Below are 18,905 nucleotides of genomic sequence, written 5' to 3'. Positions count from 1 at the left end.
TCATACAAACTTTCATTGGTTTTCCAAGAAAAGTAACATTAGATGGCAGAATAATTTTCTATTACAGGAGCAATAGTTACAGCACAATAGCATATTAAGTTCTTCAATATATATTTATATCAATTAAAAAGTGTCTGACTCTCACTCCCACTCTATCCTATGGGACGTTGATATGAAAGTGAAACTTTTACGGTTATATATTTCTATACACCTAAGATTGTAAAAAAATTATTAAAAAATGCACGTTTTGTCTTTAATTTAGTATAAAATAAAACAGATAGCACGTACGCTCTCGATACTGTATCGAACAGAAAAAGACACACGTTATACATTACCTATTGCGAGAAATTTATATTTTCGACACCTCATTTATAAGGACAATCCAAAGTCCCGTGATTCTACCGTCGGTCGCTAGATGGCATTGAATTTATTCCGTTGCGAACGTGTTAAAACGTAACAGTTAAAAATTCGAACTGCACCGAACTTAACTGTTGCGTTCGTTTATTAAATCGGACGAATTTTGAATGCTCGGTCATGTGACAGTATACTCTATTGCGGACTTTAGAACTGATTACGTCTTGTTTGTCTGTCTTGTGTCTAAGACTAAAAAAAAAGGTAAAAGTCAACTTTCGTTAATTGAATAATTAAGGTATTTATTTAGAATAATGAAATAAAACGGAATATGTTTATATTTTAATGTTTATTTACTTGTAATTATCATTGATTTTAGTGCATGTTCAAGACTTATTTTTCTTCTTATTCAAAAGTTTTATTAAATTATTTCCTGAATCAAAAAATATGGTTTTTGATACTCATTCAGTGAGTTAAACCAATTCTACTGTGTCACTAATAAACTGGTTGTCATGACAATAAACACTAAGAGCATATAAATACACATAACAAGTATAAACAATTACCTAAATGTTTACTGAATTTGTAAAATATAAGAGTAAAAATATTTAATTTTGATTTGTTTTTTTGTTCTAGGCTTTCGCTAATAACATTTGATAGATTGTGAAGCGATTATAAAAATTATGGCCAATCAAATTATAGACGATACTCCAGAAATGGTAAGTATATTAATAACTAGTAGCATTAACTCGTTTGGAACGGAAAGACGTTATCCGAAGAACATCTCGATTAGCGAACTGAAGGGAAAGTTGGAATTAATCACAGGTGCTCTCTCATCCTCTATGAAACTCGAGTTGCGGGATAAGAATGATGTGGTGGTTACTACTATGATGGATGGTAGTAATTTAGGTTCTTATACAATTGGAGAAGGTATGAGAATTCATGTAATTGATAACAGTCATCGCGTCGGAGAGTTTGAAGATCTTTCGAAAGTAGAAAAGTTTGCCCTGAGCGACGAGGAATATCAAAAGAAAAGTGATTCCTTAAGAGCTTTTAAGATGAAAAATAAACTTGGTCAGTTTAATGAAGAAGAAGTTCAAAAAATTAAAGAAGAAGAACAACAGCTTATTCAGAATATTTCTGTGGGAAATCGTTGTGAAGTAACCATTAGGGGAAAACCTAAAAGAAGAGGAACTGTTATGTATGTAGGAGAAACTGATTTTAAACCAGGCTATTGGGTTGGTGTTCAGTATGATGAACCTTTTGGAAAAAATGATGGCAGTGTTAATGGAAAGAGATATTTCAGTTGCCCAGATAAATATGGAGGATTTGTAAAGCCACAAGATGTTGCTGTTGGTGATTTTCCTGAAGAAGATTTCACCAAAGAACTTGATGAGATATAATAAAATGATGTTTTTTTTTTATTGAAGAAAAGCTGAAGTTTTGATTTGTTAAACAAATAATTTGCATTTTCAGATATTTTAATGCTTAAATTGCATATATTAAATTAAATAATTTTGCATAAACTGGCTGCAGTACTAAAATCTGAAATGCAGTCATCGCAAAATGCAGTCATCGTGAAATATATGGTAAGACATTTGACATTTTGAACCTTTGCATGCATCACAAGTATTTAACTTATGTATTGAATTTTGAAAAATTATAAATGTAAAATGCAAAATTTTTAGTGTGTTTTTTTATTTGTAAGTTTGAAATTTAATGAAAAATTAACACTTTTATTTTATGATAAAGATATTATTAACAGTATAATTTATTCAGTTTTAAGAATATCACAGGTATGTCTTTGTTCCAATTCCATCCTGTATAAGAAACAAAAGAATGTCATAAGAACTTTTATTCTAAATGCTTTTTATTATTAATATCCTTCAAAAAAAACTTTAGGAATATTTTTATATGCATTCAATAAATCAAGATTCAAAAAATGCAGTTCTTATACAGCATGAATTGAATAATTTTAATATAAAAAAAGAAATTAAAAAAAACTTTATTGATCATATTTTTAGAGATTGGGAAGAGTCACCCTTATCCCATCATGTACAGTACAGTACTTTTCTACAATGCATTTATATACATCATGATTTAATTCTATATTTGGTTATGTTTATCAGGTTTTGGGATGGGCTAACTCCAGGAAACATTATCAAACTTGAAGACAAATTCCAAGGACACATCCATTTTAATTAGAAGTATATGAAATTTGAGGGCATGATACAAAACAAGTTAAATAAAATATTGAGTTGTTGGAAATGAAGTTGCTGTTTTTTTTATTTTGACTTTGAAGGTTTATTAGCATATTAAGTCAACTGTATTAATGTGAAAGATGCTGCCAATATTTCGTATGCATGGAGGCAGTGCTATGAGAAAAAGTGTAAACAACACTAGCATGTTGCAAACGTTTCTACACCAGTAAATACGTCGTATTATTTATTTGTGGGGATGTAATAATATTTTTATCACTTCAGTAGCATGTACGGCAAAAATTAGTTTCCAATTTTTAAATAATTTGGAATTTAAAATAATTTTAAACATGTTTGAATTCCAGTTTCAAATTTTATACTGGTCAATAGCCTGACAAAGACCAAATTTTGGTCGAAAACGTTAGTTTTTATCTAAAACTATTCATACTGGGATATAAAAAAGGTTTTTAGTGTGTTGATTTATCCTTCCCAGGGATTGTATGAGAAGTTGGTTTTACATTAAGTGTTGTGTTGCAGAAATGTAACACAAGGCCTGAGGACACATTGAATTTTGTGCTGAGTTACTTTGGAGCAATACATTAGCCATATAAACATAATGGAAATAGAGCATTGCCTATGGGAATGGAAATTGCACTTGGCCCAGTAAATTGTTTTAATGATAGAATGCAGATAGAAATTTAATTGTTTCCTTTATAAAATATGAGAAATATGCAAAATTTGTTTTTTTTTCTAATGTTTCTCTTGTACAATGAATGTGAATAAATACAATATTATGTAAATATAAAGCACAAAAAACAAGCATTCAAGAAACAACCTTTTAGTGAACAAAAACGGTAAGTATATTGTTTTAGTGATTATTTCATTTTTCTTAGATTTGTATTAATCAATTTATGCATTTATGTGGTAGAAGTTTTGTTGAATTTAGAACCTGATGAACATAAAAGATGGCATAACATGATCAGAAAAAAATCATTTAGGCCACGTGTTGCAATTTTGCAACATGCATAAAAATCGAGAAAAGAATGTCTTTTCACTATGAAGACAAAATTATATTAAATGGCCATAATTTTTGTTCTGTTTTGTCCATAAAATAGAGCCAGACAGTGTGATATTTTATACCCCTATTGTGGTGCTTAATATTAATCAAACTTAATATGTACAGTACATATTTAATCAAAATAGTCTCCATCAACTCAAGTATACTTCTTCCAATGAAATATGATTGGCATTAATGCCAATTTGATAAAAAACTAGGAGACAAGCCAAAAAAATCATCAAATGCATGTTTATAGTATCCTCTTGAATAGTTCTCCTCCAAAACAGAATCAAGATTTTAAAGAAGTGCTGGTTCTTTGGCAAAAGGTCTAGAAAATAAGGTGGGGGAGGGAAAATTATGCAGTTCAATTCTGTCAATGTTTTTTTATGGTTTGCAATGTGTTGGTGTGCATATGCATCATACACCACATGTATTCATCAATGTGATCCTGAATGCATAGTTTATTATGCATTGTTTCAATTTCTTTATAATATTTCTCTGTATTAATTGTTTCATCTTCAAAAAAATGAAAAATGGATCACATTTCCATATAGATATCATGACCTTGCATGTATGAAGGCTGTTTCTGTGCTGCTCATATCTAGCTATTGCACAGAATGTTGACAATTGTTATAGAGCAATGGTCCCCAACCCCCGGTCCGTGAATCAAATGGTACTGGGCCGCCCAAGGAACATTAAATTATTTCCATTTTATTTACTGTGGTGTATTTCTCTCGGGATTGTGCGACTTTCAATGGACGAGAGGTTAACCGGGAGCTGAGAGACGTCACCTAAAACCGTGAGTTAAAATGTTAAATCACTTTATATTCATTTTTTGGTGTAACTGTATTTTATTTTGAAGGCATGTTTAAATACAATTAAATTAAAATTATTAAATCAAAACAATCTAAAATATAAACAATCAACATCCCCCCTCAGTGGGCCGCGGTAAAATTATCAAACGTTGACCGGTCCGTGGCAATAAAAAGCTTGGGGACCGCTGTTATAGAGGATCCATTTTTCATTGCAAGTCACAATACAAGGCAATATACCTTTATTTTACTTTCCCAGCTATAATACTGTAATACCCCAAACTTACGCGATAGGTGGGACCGAGCGATTACTGTGTAAGTCGAATTCGCGGGGTATAATTTCGCATATAAATACATACAAATTATTTTTAATTGGGGCCGGTGAATTAAGAAAACAATAATTTAGAAAAAAACGCTTAATAAAATCTTATCTAATACATATGTATAACAAATTATATTATTAAAATCGTAAACCGAAGTTATTTTGATGTAGAAGGCTTTATAAAATCTAACAAATTCATCTAACGGCTCAAAGATTTTTTTCTCCCGGAAAATTTCCTCGTAGCATGCTAATAATTTTTTTGTTTCTCGTTTTGTAGAAGAAATGCGCTCTTCGTTGGAGTCTATATTTTCTAAAATTTGTAACCACTTTTCAATTGAACTCAGGCCTTTTGTCATGTTTTCACAGCTTCTAGAATTTTTTCTTTACCTTTTTATAATTGTTCTGATCGTCGATTCTGGTAGATCAAACTTCTTTGCCAATTCACAAATTTTCATTTTTGTTTCAAAGTCTTTAATAATGTTATCTTTACATTCCAAAGATAAAGTTTTTCTTTTCTTGTTTGATGCAGAAGAATCAGTTCTACTTTATTTGGATGACATAGTAGAGTCTCTCAAGTCTCCGTAGATATAACAAACACAGAAATAGCTACAATTTATTTTGTGCTATTTATGCGTTGATTCCGCGCGACATGTCCGAACATGTAACCTGAACAATAGTGTGGGGGGAGTGAGTAATCAAGAGTTGAGTAGCGCTCAAATAAAAAATGAATTGATGAGATTTGAAAAGCGCTTAACTCCGGGTTTGCATAAGTCGGGGTAGCGTAAGTCGAGGTATTACTGTATATAACAAGGAAAGTATGGCAATCATTCAAAAATGACCTCCAAGATTTAGTTTTGGACTTAGGACACCTTAAAACGTCAAGAAATGCAAAAAAGAAATTCAGGAGTTTCTTCTGTATGTATGGATGTTTGTGTGTGTGTGTGTGTGTGTGTGTGTGTGGGTAGCATGATTTTGTTCACCCTCTTTGAAGCTTAATAACTCCCGTGCTTTTTGTCAAAAATGTCTGGAATTTTGCAGGGAGGTTTGTTTATTAGGGGGATTGATGATATTAAATTTTGGTGATTAAAAGTTGAGGGGTGGGGAGATAAAGTGGGTCATGTGTCTTATCTCAAGTAGGGTCAGACTTAATGACGATTTTACTTGTTGTTAGCATTTACAACAATTTTTTATAAAATCCAACCCTAGCCTCAAAATTAAGCTTTTTGCTGTTTTATAATAGTTAAAAATATAAAAAGATTTTTTAAATAAAATATGATAACAGATGGTGCCACCAAATGTTGCAGGAAAGTTAAGCAATGCATTGCTGGATTTTTTATTCTAGAAAATCAAAGAATGTCTCTCTTGCTAAGTTTGTGGTACCCATTTGTTGAGCTTCTTGACTTTTCCCAACCCTTTACAAATCAGGAAATGGTTGAATAATGAACATTAACCTTGAACTTTCTTGAACTAGATACAGGTGAAAAGTTTTGAAAAACAGCAATTTCATTTGCAACAATCTATTATTTAAAAAATAACAAAAGAATAATGAATGATGGCTGTTTTTAAACAAGTAAATTATGTTGAAAACTAATGAAAAGAAATATGACCAATTGAAATTTATAAAACATTTTTCATTCTTGCTAAATTATTTTAAAATACAAAAACTTTATTTTTGATGATATGTGAAGATTTGGAAATTGCCTCCAAGAAATTCATTAAGAATATATTTGATACTACTACTGTACAGATTATGCAAATAATAATAGCATACTTGCCAACCTTAGATTATAGATGAGGCTGACTTGATAGCTAGGATAGAAAGGCAGAAAAATAAATAACTTGTAGAAAAATTATTGGCAAAACTTGTGGCATTTTAAGCATTTATTCAATCTTCATTTTTTTAATCATAATAACATTTATTATAATGATTTTTTCTGCTAGACAGATTACTAGATAGGTAGTAAAAAGTATATAATACAGAGCAATAGTACATTGTATCATAAGTTTTATATAAAAAGTTCAGATACAACTAAATTTTAGCAAACTGCACTAAACAAATAACCAAAAACAGACTGCCAATTCAGTGCTTGTGAACAATGTGGGTATTTTGTTTTATTCTGCCCAGTGGGCATTAAGGCCCATTTTGTCAGGTCATGGATTCGTCATGAACTGCCATTCCAGTCCATTGTGCATGTGAACATGGATGTCTGCAGAAAATTTTCCAGGAGGGCAAAGCTTAGAGACAAATAATTACATGATTTACATCAATAAATTTTTAATTAATTACTTTTTGTGGGTTTTTTTTAAAGTAGATTATAGAACACAGTATTGCATTGACACACAACCACAGTGTCCCATGGTCAAAGGTGTAAGGTTACATACCTCAATCACTTAGGAATATAATTTATGGAATTGTGCCCCATAGCCAAGTTCCCCATTTACCCCCTCTGTGGACTCCCATGCATGTGATGATTTTGCTTCTGAAAGTTATGTTTATATTATCATCACCAGGTAAGTATAGTTATTGTGACTGATAACTACAGTAATTAAAAAAACATTCTTTTTAAGATTAAAAAATGAAAAGGAAGTGGGCTTCGGGAAAGATAAAAGTTTTAGAAGTGCGCAAAAAAAAAATTCATGTTTAGGGCTGTTACATCTGATGTTTATAAAAGGTGAGAAATGCAAGAGAATACATATGTAAATATGTATTCTCTTGCATTTGTAATCTTGCTCTTGCATATGTAATGTTAGTATAAATCAAGAACATTGAATATTTTGGCATAGAGAAGTAAAGTCAAAAATAATTGCTAACTTAAATTTTCATTTCAATCTTGCAAAAACTCAACATGCACTACACAGGCCTTATTCTAAGGTTTTTTCCTATTGCACAGATATCGGGTTTGTTTTGGCCAAGCCCATAAATCTTAGCATTAACAAGCTGTTCTAAAAGATATAAATGGAAAATAAGGGCAATAACAGAAATCTTGTATCTGTGTAATTAATTATTAATTTCTATCACCATTCAATCTTAATTGTTAGACATGCAGTGTGCACTCTGCACAGGTATGTGATATAATTTACTGTACAATAAGTGTGCTGTGATTGCAGATTATAATTTCAATGATAATAGCGAGGTTGAGACCGAAGTTTTAAATGCAAAAATGCATACATCGGACGTTCGGCGCCGCTTTCCTGTAAGCCTAGAAGTTTGACAATGACGTTTGGAATGTCGAGCATGATTCCACTGACTTTCCAAACGCCATTGTCAAACTTCTAGGCTTACAGGAAAGCAGTGCTGAACGTCCAACATACGTGTTTAAAACTTCAGCCTCAACCTCGCTATTATTGATGATACAGTGACATAAAAAGTATTTGTATATATTTGATGCAAATGGTAAATCCTACCAATATTCCTTCCATAACGTTTTTTTGTGGACCGAATAAAATTTAAAGCCTGTGTAAATTGAAATTGCACGGTACCAAATATTTTTTTCTTGTTTGGCAGGTTTCCATTTTGAAAGGTTCTTTTTAACATAGAAAATTGTTCTGTTCTGAATTTTTTTCAGTTTATGCTGGTTTCCTTTTTTATTCAGATTCAATTTTGCACTGTGTAATTTAGGTAAATATTTTAACTTTAACATAACCAGAAGAAATATTTATATAATTCAGAATCAGACAATTAATTACTGCACAATTCAAAATTCCCATTACACATTTTGTGTCCAGTTGCACATTAGATTATGCACGGGCACTATGACCATCCAAGACATTTTTTAATTGCAATGATAAAACATGAACATTTTGATGCATCGAGCACTTGAAAAATGTAACTGATAAAGATTTAACTGTGTAAACAATAACTAGTGTGAACACTTTACTGGCAAGAGAACTTGCACCCACAAATCCATGCACATGTAAATCCAGCATTAATGATAAGTAGCTAAGTAAAAGTGACATTTCATTTCATAAGAAATGATCTGTTAGCAGGTTGCTTGTGTAACTGCTAGACATACCTTATATCACCAATGGAAAAAAATTGGAAGTACATATAGTGTCTAAGCCAATCAATCAGATTTAATGATAATGCAGTTGACTGGGTGAGATGTTGCATAAACAGTGGCATGTTATCCTATGGGCAAAAAGGGAAATTGCTTGGGGACCCAAACCAATCTTCTATAAGTTCAATACTATAGTAAGAATATCAAAATTTAAATTTTGCCTGACCCTAGATTGTCAGTGTGGGTCAGTGCACTGGTGTATGCAGAACTTAAATCCTTCCAGTGTCACGTTAAAAAACAAATGAGGATACCAGGGGATTCTCCCCAAAAAATTCCCAAGGAGAGATGTCCAAAGTCAACATTGTACCGTACTGTACATGGGGCCTCATGAAGCTATAACATGCCACTGAACCTCAAGTACTATTGATATGCTGATGACTCCCTGAAATACAGATTCATTCCTTCTGGACAGAAGACTGCTTATATCCAAATTGGGTTCTTTACTGTTAATGGGATGCTAGTTGTAACTTTAATCCGATGGACGGTACTATTGTCTTCGTTGCTTCACTAAGATTATCGTGCTTAACTATTTAGTCCATGCAACTGTGCCGGTTTTGAGTAGCCCACTTGATGTTATATAGTTTTAGGAGGGTGTGAGGGCTCGCATCAAAGCACACGACTACATGCAAAGAATATAAAATAGGCAGTATACTGATACATGCTAAAATCTGATCTTTGGAGGCGAACATCGTGCAACAGGTCAACAATTCTGGGAGTAGTGCGAAACCCCTCATTCAGAGCTTGAATCTTACCATATCTGCTGGCTAACAGAAAAGTACCCAAAATTGTTATATCAAAAAAAAGTTTTACGGAAGGGGTTGTCGAGAGCTTGTATGGGGGACCAGAAGTACGGCGGGCCCATTTAAACTTTTTTCAACAAAATACATGGAATGCTTCTTTATTAATAATAAAACCTTTAAGCTGCTTTTTATCTGTTATTAAAAGTAACATAAATTTTAGATGAGGAACAAGTAAGTTTTTTCCAGACCTGGAAAAAATCCCCAGCTCCCTCTTGACAGCCCTGATCAAGTTTGTCAATTCCCAGTACGAAAATCGCCTTATATAAACAGGTTGACGTAGAATGAAATTTGCTGATCAAACTGATAAAACAGCTCAATATAAAATTCCACATAATTCAAAATTTTATTGGACTGCAATTTGAAAAATTGTAGACCTATAAATTCCCACTGTCATCTGTCTGACTGTCTGTTGTTCCTTAATCTCAAGAATGGAGTTAGATAAAAGTTGAGACTAGATATGATAAGCTTAAGGGCAGGAGACCCCAATTAACTGTATGGGAACTTTCGATGCAAACTGGAAGTCATGTTATTTCAATTCAGGAATTTTTCCCTGAAAGGTGTTAGATATGCCTCTATTGTTAAAGGAAAAGTATGATGTACAGGAACAAGCCACTACTAATTTGAGGTGGAAAAGTATATTTTAAATTAAATTGAAAATATGATTAAAAATTGCAGCCCAGCATTGTGATGATGTCACAATAAAATAATTGCTTGTTAGAAATGAAAATACTTCATAGGCCTAATGAATTTAAGACAAAATTTATTCATTTGCATAATTTTTTTTGTTTTGAATTATCTTTCTTTTTGTAGGTGATTTCGGGTTCAGAATAACATTTATTTTGAGGTATGATTGTCTTTTTTTGTAACATTTATTTTGGAATCTAAAAATCAATAGAAATTCATTATCCAAATTGATTTTAAAACAAATACACTTACAACAGCCATAAATGAATGAGTTAAATTTGGTGTATATTTGTAGATTTTAAAACAATTATTACAGTATTTGTAAACGTTTAAATACCGTGATTATGTATACCTTGCTGGTTGATGTTTTCTCAATGATAAAAAATTATTAGGCCACTGTCTGTTCCTCAAATACTTTGCATTCTTTTCATTTGTTTCAATGTAGTTTTGTTTTTTTTTGTGATGTTTTTTGCAAATTTCCCCCTCCTTAAAATTAATAATTTCGATAGAAACTATTTTTAGTTATTCAATACATTGTCATTTAAGTAAATGAAATATATTATATAAGGTCAAACTTCGAATTAGTACTAAGGATACCATCCGTTTGCCTCTGAAATTGGCGCTAAATCCAGGTTCTCTAAAGTTTTGAAATACCTCAAACAATAAGTAATGAAATCTACATTTTGATTGTTTTAAAGTCACATAGTTTGACAATAACAATGTCGTTGGCAATGAAAAAACTATACATTTAGTAATTCAGAACTGAAGGAGTATCCATTGTTTATGATCATGGGATTTTTGACAATTTTCTAATATATAGTATTAAAATTATTGCCATTGCATGATGTAAATTATTTGGATTTTAAGATTTTTTTTTCTCTGTAGGCCATTCTTAATTAATATAGATTTTGTGATAAAATTATAATATAGGATAGCCAAAAGTCAGTTAACCAAGATATTAAAAAGTCAATTAAGTCAGTTAACTGAATATTGTGTCACCTTGTACTAACAATTTTATTTACATATTTATTTTAACAAATAATTGATATATAAAGAATTTTTCATGTGATTGATATTCATCTTTTCTAAAATATTTCTTATGGATTTACAACAGAATTTCTATCTTTTTGTTTGTCCATTTGGAAACTTTGGGTTTACATTTTGTCTGGCGTTTTTTTTCCTTTATCACAGACTATCTTTCTTCGAATAACTGAAATCCTCAACCTCCAATGCAATGTTCCACTTGTTACTTTACTAAAACAAATACAAGAATAAATACAAATTACTTTAAAAGTGAAATCAAATTAATTTAAAATTTTACTCGAAGATGGTCTTTGATTTTGTTTTTGTTGGTTTTTGCTTTACTTTTACTTCCATGCGCTGAAAAAAAAATTAAATATTTTAAGTTAAAATTTGTATTTCTTTTGTAAAAAAGTCTTTTGAACACACTTGAAACAATTATAACCAAAGTTTGAGTGCCAATAGTCTTGAAATTGTTTTAACACCAAACTTACAGCATTTTCAGAAAAAAGATTCCAAAAAAAAAAATCCATTGATGAACTCTCAATCAAAATAAACAATAAGAATTGTTAAACTATACAATAAAGAAGTTAGGAGTATTGTTTAAATGATCAGATTAATTGTTCTTAAAAATATATTTGACAAATTTTATCTGATTGAATGATAACGTTGTGACTTCAGTTAAACTTTGTATGAATGTACAAATACGGTAAAATGTCGCATTTAAAGTTTCTGAAAAAAATCCTTCCTTTATCAGAATTGTTTAAATAATTAAAAATTAATAAAAGAAGGAACATATACTGTATAAGAATACATCTTTATAATAATTTGTATAGTGTGATCAATTAGTTTTCAGACTGATTCGTTGTTGAGTCCGTTTGAAAACTTTTATACATTAGAACTAAGACTGAGTGTATCGGAATATACATGTCATATATTGTACACCTGTGGTGTACAGTACAGTACTGTAGAAGATTGTTTTGTTTATGCTTGCAAGTGCTGTACCATGCTTATGTAGTCATGTACGATAAATAGCAACACACAAGCATTAAACTTGAAAGAAATCTCATAGAAATGTATGAAATGTTACGAAAAACTTACTGGAAACAAATTCTTGAGTGGATGATAATTTATGAGTGGCATCAAGAAGGTCAAATATTCATAAATGATGTCTGTCAACTTCAATTTGTCCGAACGAAATTCAGGAAATGAACACCAAAGTGCAGGAAATCGGTTACACACACAGCTTGTAATAAGGTTTCAAAGTGTTGGCATGTCACGTGGTGTCCTGTCAAAATGAGACAAAAACAACAGAGTTATAGAATGACTAATCTTGCTCGCTACACCATGACCATGTATCGTCATACAGAATTTTTGGGCTGCAATTTGAAAAAATTGTACTCCTATAAATTCCCTCTGTTTGTATCTTTCCTTAATCTCCAAAACGGAGTTAGATAGATGAAATCCGAGACCAGATATGGAAAGCTTAGGGCCAGGAAACCTTATTGTATATGAACTTCCAATGAAAACTGGATGTCGTTATTTCAATTCGAAATTCTCCCGTGGTGAGTTAGATGGATGACAGGTCAAGTATTATGTACAAGAGCAAGACTACTAATTTGAGAAGGAGAGCATATATTTTAAATTAAATAAATCAATTTAAATAAACTAGCAACGTGTTGCTCAACTTTCCCGGCAACATTTGAAATTTTGGTGGCACCATCTGTTATATTTTATTTCTAAAAGTTTTTACATTTATAACTATTACAAAATGGCAGAACGCTTAATTTTGAGGGTGGGCGAGTTTTATAAAAAAATTGTAAATGCTAATAACCAGTAAAATCGTTATTAATTAAGTTTGATCCTACTGGAAATACACACGACTCCCATTATCTCCCCGCTCCCTCGACCTTTAACCACCAAAATTTAATAGCGTCAATCCACAAATACACAAACCTCCTTGCAAAATTTCAGAAATTTTGGACAAAACGCACAGGAGTTAAGCTTCAAAGAGGGTGAACAAAATCGTGTTCCCCATACATACAGAAATTCCTCCGAATTTTTATGCATTTCTCGACGTTTCAGTAAGTCCGAAAATGTAAAAATCTGGGGAGGTCATTTTTGCCGGATCGTCATACATTCCCTCTGTTATAACATCCCAGAAAGTAAAAATTATTCAATTCCAGTAACATCGAATTATCTTGCAGTTTCGAGTCTGTCTTTGTGTCGTCGTCGTATTTTTTTGGCTTAATATAAATAAAACAGCTGGAGTTCTATCTGGATATTTATTAATTCCAATAAAAATATTTATGAAATACAAATATAACATTTGCAATAATTATGCGCACATCTGTAACATTTAATCCATAAATTACGTAAGGATGAAAATGTGGGCTTAAAATCAATTGGAGTACTCTGTTCAATCCAGAGACCATAATGCTGTTTTTCATAAAGTTCAGGAAAACAAAGAAACATAATATAATATATAACTTATACTTAGGCTGCCATCTTGACCGCTCGGATGGCGAGCGGTCAAGATGGCAGCCTACCACTCTGGGGGACCCGGGATCGAATCCGGAAGGGTCAAGAAATCCCCAGGAATTTTTCGGGGGTGGTCCGTTCCTTACAACCCGGCTGCCTCATTGTGGGCCTGGCCGAACCCATAATGGGCTAGCTCAGAGGTTCCCAATCTTTTTCGGTTTGCGGCTCCCTAAATAATCGGATTTTTTCGCGGCGCCCTTAATACATCAGATTTTTTTCTAAATTTTTGACTTTCTTGAAAAATTGGAAAACTTTCCTTTTCAAAAGCGATTATCCATTTAACAGCGAAAAATTAAAAACAGATACTTACAATTTTCCTTGGGATAATATAAAATATCTAATTTCAACTGTTTCGGTAATATCTATATTGAGACTGGACAACCACCATGTGGTTAGGTTAGTTGAAAAATAAATTAAACACGAATTTCAAATTCACAAACAATTTATTGAACGTTCATTGTTGATTAACATTATTAAAATTATTAATGGGATGGATGGGCTTGATGTTCACTACACAACTTCTCAAATCTCGGAATAAAATTGGATATGGCGACCCTCATTTCTTGTTCAACGTTAATTTTCGAGCGATATTTACTTTTTATTACTGCGACTGCCGAAAACCCAGCTTCGCACAAATAGGATGTTGCAAACGGAATTAATATTCGTAGAGCTTTACCACTAAGCAGTGGATATTCCTCTTTTACTGATATCCAAAAATCAGAAAGTTCCATGCTACCAAATTTTAACTTTAAAGTATTATCGCAAGACAAGTCAATAAGAGATTCTTCTTCTAAAGAAGTAAATTCAGATGGAGTCTTGGCTCTAAATGGGTCTTGAATCCATGTAAATTTATCAATATCTGCTTCAAAGTATTTTTCGAACTTTTTTATAAGCTCTGATAGGTGATCAACAAAAATGGATTTTATATTGCAAGACAGATTAGTTTCATTGGAGGTTACAAACTGGTGCAACAAGGGAAAACAATCACTGATACACTCTTTATTAATTTTTATTTTCCATAGCTGTAATTTTTTTCTGAAAGCTGAAATCTTTTCTGTTTGCTTTAAAATGTGCATATTGCGTCCTTGTAAGGAGAGATTCAACGAATTCAACTTTTCAAAAATATCACATAGGTATGCGAGTTTAATCAAAAAGTCTGTTTCCACAAAGTGTTTGGCATACTCATGTTTTTCTTCTTCAAGGAAAGCGTATATTTCTTGCCGTAATTGGAACGTACGAGACAATACACCCCCGCGAGAGAGCCATCGTGAGTGGCAGTAGTACAACAAAGATGTGTATTCGGCTCCCATATCTTCACACATTTTTTAAAAAAATCTTGCTTTCAGTGGCCGAATTTTTATATAGTTTACTATATTTACTACACGTTCTAAAACTATATTTAGTGGAGGACTCATATACTTTGATGCAAGTGCTTCTCTGTGAATGATGCAATGGGTCCAAACTGAATCTGGAGCTTTGTTTCGAATAAGCGCCTGCAATCCTCCATAAGAGCCGGACATTGAACGACCACCGTCAGTACAAACACCAACGCACTTTGTCCATTCTAAATTATTTTCAACCATAAATATATTCAGGATCTCGAACAAATCCTGAGCCTTTGTACTTCCAGTAATACTTTTACAAAAGAGAAGGTCCTCAACGATTGAATTACCATCTAAGAACCGTACGTAACAAATCAAGTGTGCGTCCTTATTATTATCTGTGGCCTCATCGAGTTGCAATCCAAATTCACTTCCTTTTAATTTTTCAATTAATTGTATATTGAGATCCTCTCCCATGTGCTGAATTCTGCGACTAATGGTATTGTTAGACAAAGGGACTTTTGAAAGCAGTTTTCCCGCCGACTCGCCAATCATAATGTTCACTAAATCTACAGCAGCCGGTAGAATGAGTTGCTCTGCGACGGTATGGTTCTTTTTACACTTAGCAACTCTATATGCAACTTTGTATGATGCTAGCAAAGCATTATTTGGTATTGACATATGTTTAAACATGCTGCCTTTTTGTTGTTTTAATTCAATTAACTTTTTGGTAAAAAAGTCGCGAGGTCTACCAACAAAGTTAGAATGGTTGGTTTCTAAATGTCGTTTTAACTTACTTGGAAGCATACATTCTGGTGCCAAAACTTTCATACACAACACACACTGTGGTCTCTCCTTATCATTTTCGTTTATTGATGTAAAGCCAAAATCCAAATAACTGTCGTCATATTTACGACGTTTTCGCCTCTCGAAACCCTTGCCACTTGTTTCTGGAACATCCTCTCTAGATTCAGCACTATCTTTATTATTCGAGTTTAATAAGAATTTGTCCATTTTTAGGATGATCAGAAAAATAACTTTTGAAAATTAACTTAACCACCACACTATTAAGTTAGTCGTTAGTCCAACAAACAAAAACTAATGCGAACTGATTCATACTCGTACCCAGCAGAATTAAATAAAAAACTTAAATCAACACCTTAATGCTTGCTGAGAAATTTTTAATTAAACGAACGTTTTCGGCCTCATCTATAGGCCATCATCAGGTCGAAATACAAAAATTGGAACGCTTACGTTCCATACATAGAATACAAAATTCAAACTAAACGTTTTTTAAAAAATGGAACTAATTAACGAAAAAAATAAAAAATAAATAAATAAATAAACATATAGTGAGAAACTAGAAAAACAACAATAATAATAACAAACGAACATAATATCAATATTACCTATCCTAACTAGAAATAATTCAATTTAAAATATAACTAAGTTCATGCCCCTCCTATAAGTTTTTAAGGGCATATTTCCAAGCCGAAGGAACACCTTCCGCGTCCCTTGCGTTAATACATTTATCTTTTAGCTTACTTCTGTAAATTTCCATTTTTTCCGCTGTTCTCGCCAAAGTTGGCGGAATATGCCCTTAAAAACTTATAGGAGGGGCATGAACTTAGTTATATTTAAATTGAATTATTTCTAGTTAGGATAGGTAATATTGATATTATGTTCGTTTGTTATTATTATTGTTGTTTTTCTAGTTTCTCACTATATGTTTATTTATTTATTTATTTTTTATTTTTTTCGTTAATTAGTTCCATTTTTTAAAAAACGTTTAGTTTGAATTTTGTATTCTATGTATGGAACGTAAGCGTTCCAATTTTTGTATTTCGACCTGATGATGGCCTATAGATGAGGCCGAAAACGTTCGTTTAATTAAAAATTTCTCAGCAAGCATTAAGGTGTTGATTTAAGTTTTTTTTTTTTTTTTTACTAATGCGAACACTAAGATGGTGACAACGAATGAACAGAAATCCAACTTGCTACTGCGCTACCCACAATTAGCGGCTAGCTCCACACCCAAGCTTTAGTGACTAAACCACTAAAGAATGGGTGGGGAAAGAAAACAATGAAAGACTCGAAAGTTGCTAAATTCTTGGAATTTTGTCAGCATACACGATTGTTGGCGCAAAAATTCGAGAATTGGAAATTCCAAGAAAATTGCCGAATTGTTTAATTGAATATTTCGCGGCGCCCTTATGACGGCATCTCGGCGCCCCGGGGAGCCGCGGCGCATCATTGTGGGCCTGGCCGAACCCATAATGGGCTAGCTTAAATAGGCCCTCAGTGCCACAGGGCGAAAAGAGTTAAATAAAAAAAAATTGTAGATAGTATTGCATTGGTTCAATACAAAACTTGTAGCAGCTTATTTTCTTCTTTATGTAATATGCAGCAGGCACGAAAATAATTATATTCATGCAAAAACCCAGAATATTCGATGATTTGAAATTATCATTTTATTATATATATAAAAATAATTTTCAGTTGAATTTTAATATACAAACATTAAATATCTTTTCAATAAAATTTCGATATTTTTCGGATTCGTTGATGTAATAAAACATTATTATTCTATACTGTTGTTAATTTTACAAAATTAATTTTTGCAAACCAATGTACAATAATACCAACGTACAAAATGGCTTTATATGAGTCCGATCTTCGTGGAAAACTTAACCAATTAATTGCGGAACATTTAGATGATGATAATTCTATTGTAAGATTGTCTCCTACAAAAATGCAGACACTCGGCATTTCCCAACATGTACTATACGTTTAAAAGGCAGGAATGGCAGAAACACGGTTTGCACAGCCTTGGTAAATTCAACCTGTCCAACGGCTAACATCAGAATGAACGAACACGTAAGAAACAATTTACAAGTCAAAGAGGGAGATATCATCAGAATTTATGCCATAAATAATAATGATTATGGAAAAAGAATTCATGTTCTACCAATCGAAGATACAATCCCGGCAGTGAATTGTCACCTTTTCGACGATTATCTTAAACCATACTTTCACGGAGTATATAGACAAGTATATAAAGGAGACTTCCTTCTCATTAAAGGCCCTCGAGGTAATGTCGAGTTTAAAACAATCGCGGTCGATCCCGATCCCTTTTGTATCATCGGGCCGAAAACTATCGTATATTACAAAGGAAATGCAATCTGAAGAGCAGACATAGAAAAAGAAATGAAAGCTATTGGATATGACGATATCGGTGGCTACAGTTCCCAACTATTACAAATTAGGGAAGTAGTTGAATTATCTCTAAAATATCCAACTATATTTAACATGGGAATTAAACCGCCGCGAGGTGTTTTAATGTACGGACCACCAGGAACCGGGAAAACTTTGATGGCTAAAGCAATAGCTAATGAATCGGGAGCGCACTTTTCCTTAATAAACGGTGTTGAAATCCTAAGCGAATTTTCTGGGGAATCGGAGAAGAATCTTCGATTGATATTTGCTTATGCCGAAAAGCACGCTCCGACAATTATATTCATTGACGAGATAGATGCTATTGCACCAAACAGAAACAAAGTCCAGGGACAAGAGGAGAAACGAATTGTGTCCCAGTTTCTCACATTATGGACGGTGTGATGGAAATGAATGGAGTGGCTGTAATTGCTGCCACAAATTGCCCGCATAATATCGATCCTGCTCTACGTCGAAGCGGAAGATTCGATCGTGAAATATACTTTGGAATTCCGCAAGTAAATGAG

The 18,905-nt window shown here is 32.5% G+C and overlaps 4 protein-coding genes across 6 annotated transcripts in view; 2 read left to right on the top strand and 2 right to left on the bottom strand.

Moving 5' to 3' along the window:
* Positions 1-479: 479 nt before the first annotated feature.
* The window catches only part of LOC136969541 (tubulin-folding cofactor B-like), a 389,641-nt gene continuing 371,215 nt past the window's right edge, over positions 480-18,905 (top strand). Inside the window, exons 1-2 of one of the 3 annotated variants that reach the window (XM_067263748.1) lie at positions 480-615; positions 988-1,763. In XM_067263748.1, coding sequence (XP_067119849.1) covers positions 1,035-1,754 — 720 coding nt within the window. In that variant the 5' untranslated portion in view covers positions 480-615; positions 988-1,034 and the 3' untranslated portion in view covers positions 1,755-1,763. Of the gene's footprint in view, positions 616-797; positions 904-987; positions 2,033-18,905 lie in introns of those variants that run through there. The other 2 variants (XM_067263746.1, XM_067263749.1) reach the window with 2 other exon arrangements.
* Positions 14,326-15,165, bottom strand: LOC136969678 (zinc finger BED domain-containing protein 5-like). Its single transcript, XM_067263960.1, has one exon. The coding sequence runs from the start codon at positions 15,163-15,165 to the stop codon at positions 14,326-14,328; it is 840 nt and encodes a 279-aa protein (XP_067120061.1).
* Positions 15,169-16,179, bottom strand: LOC136969677 (zinc finger BED domain-containing protein 5-like). The gene has a single exon (XM_067263959.1). The coding sequence runs from the start codon at positions 16,177-16,179 to the stop codon at positions 15,169-15,171; it is 1,011 nt and encodes a 336-aa protein (XP_067120060.1).
* Positions 18,373-18,783, top strand: LOC136969676 (transitional endoplasmic reticulum ATPase TER94-like). Its single transcript, XM_067263958.1, has one exon. The coding sequence runs from the start codon at positions 18,373-18,375 to the stop codon at positions 18,781-18,783; it is 411 nt and encodes a 136-aa protein (XP_067120059.1).

Source organism: Centruroides vittatus, unplaced genomic scaffold (genome assembly GCF_030686945.1).
Source record: "Centruroides vittatus isolate TY-2023 unplaced genomic scaffold, ASM3068694v2 contig_18, whole genome shotgun sequence".
Classification (NCBI taxonomy): Eukaryota; Metazoa; Arthropoda; class Arachnida; order Scorpiones; family Buthidae; genus Centruroides; species Centruroides vittatus.
This window is presented reverse-complemented; position numbering and strand designations above follow the sequence as displayed.

What these genes read in the sequence shown, in the direction of transcription:
- LOC136969676 (XM_067263958.1), top strand. Translation starts at nt 18,373, where the DNA reads ATGAAAGCTATTGGATATGACGATATCGGTGGCTACAGTTCCCAACTA.
- LOC136969678 (XM_067263960.1), bottom strand. Translation starts at nt 15,165, where the DNA reads ATGTGTGAAGATATGGGAGCCGAATACACATCTTTGTTGTACTACTGC.
- LOC136969677 (XM_067263959.1), bottom strand. Translation starts at nt 16,179, where the DNA reads ATGGACAAATTCTTATTAAACTCGAATAATAAAGATAGTGCTGAATCT.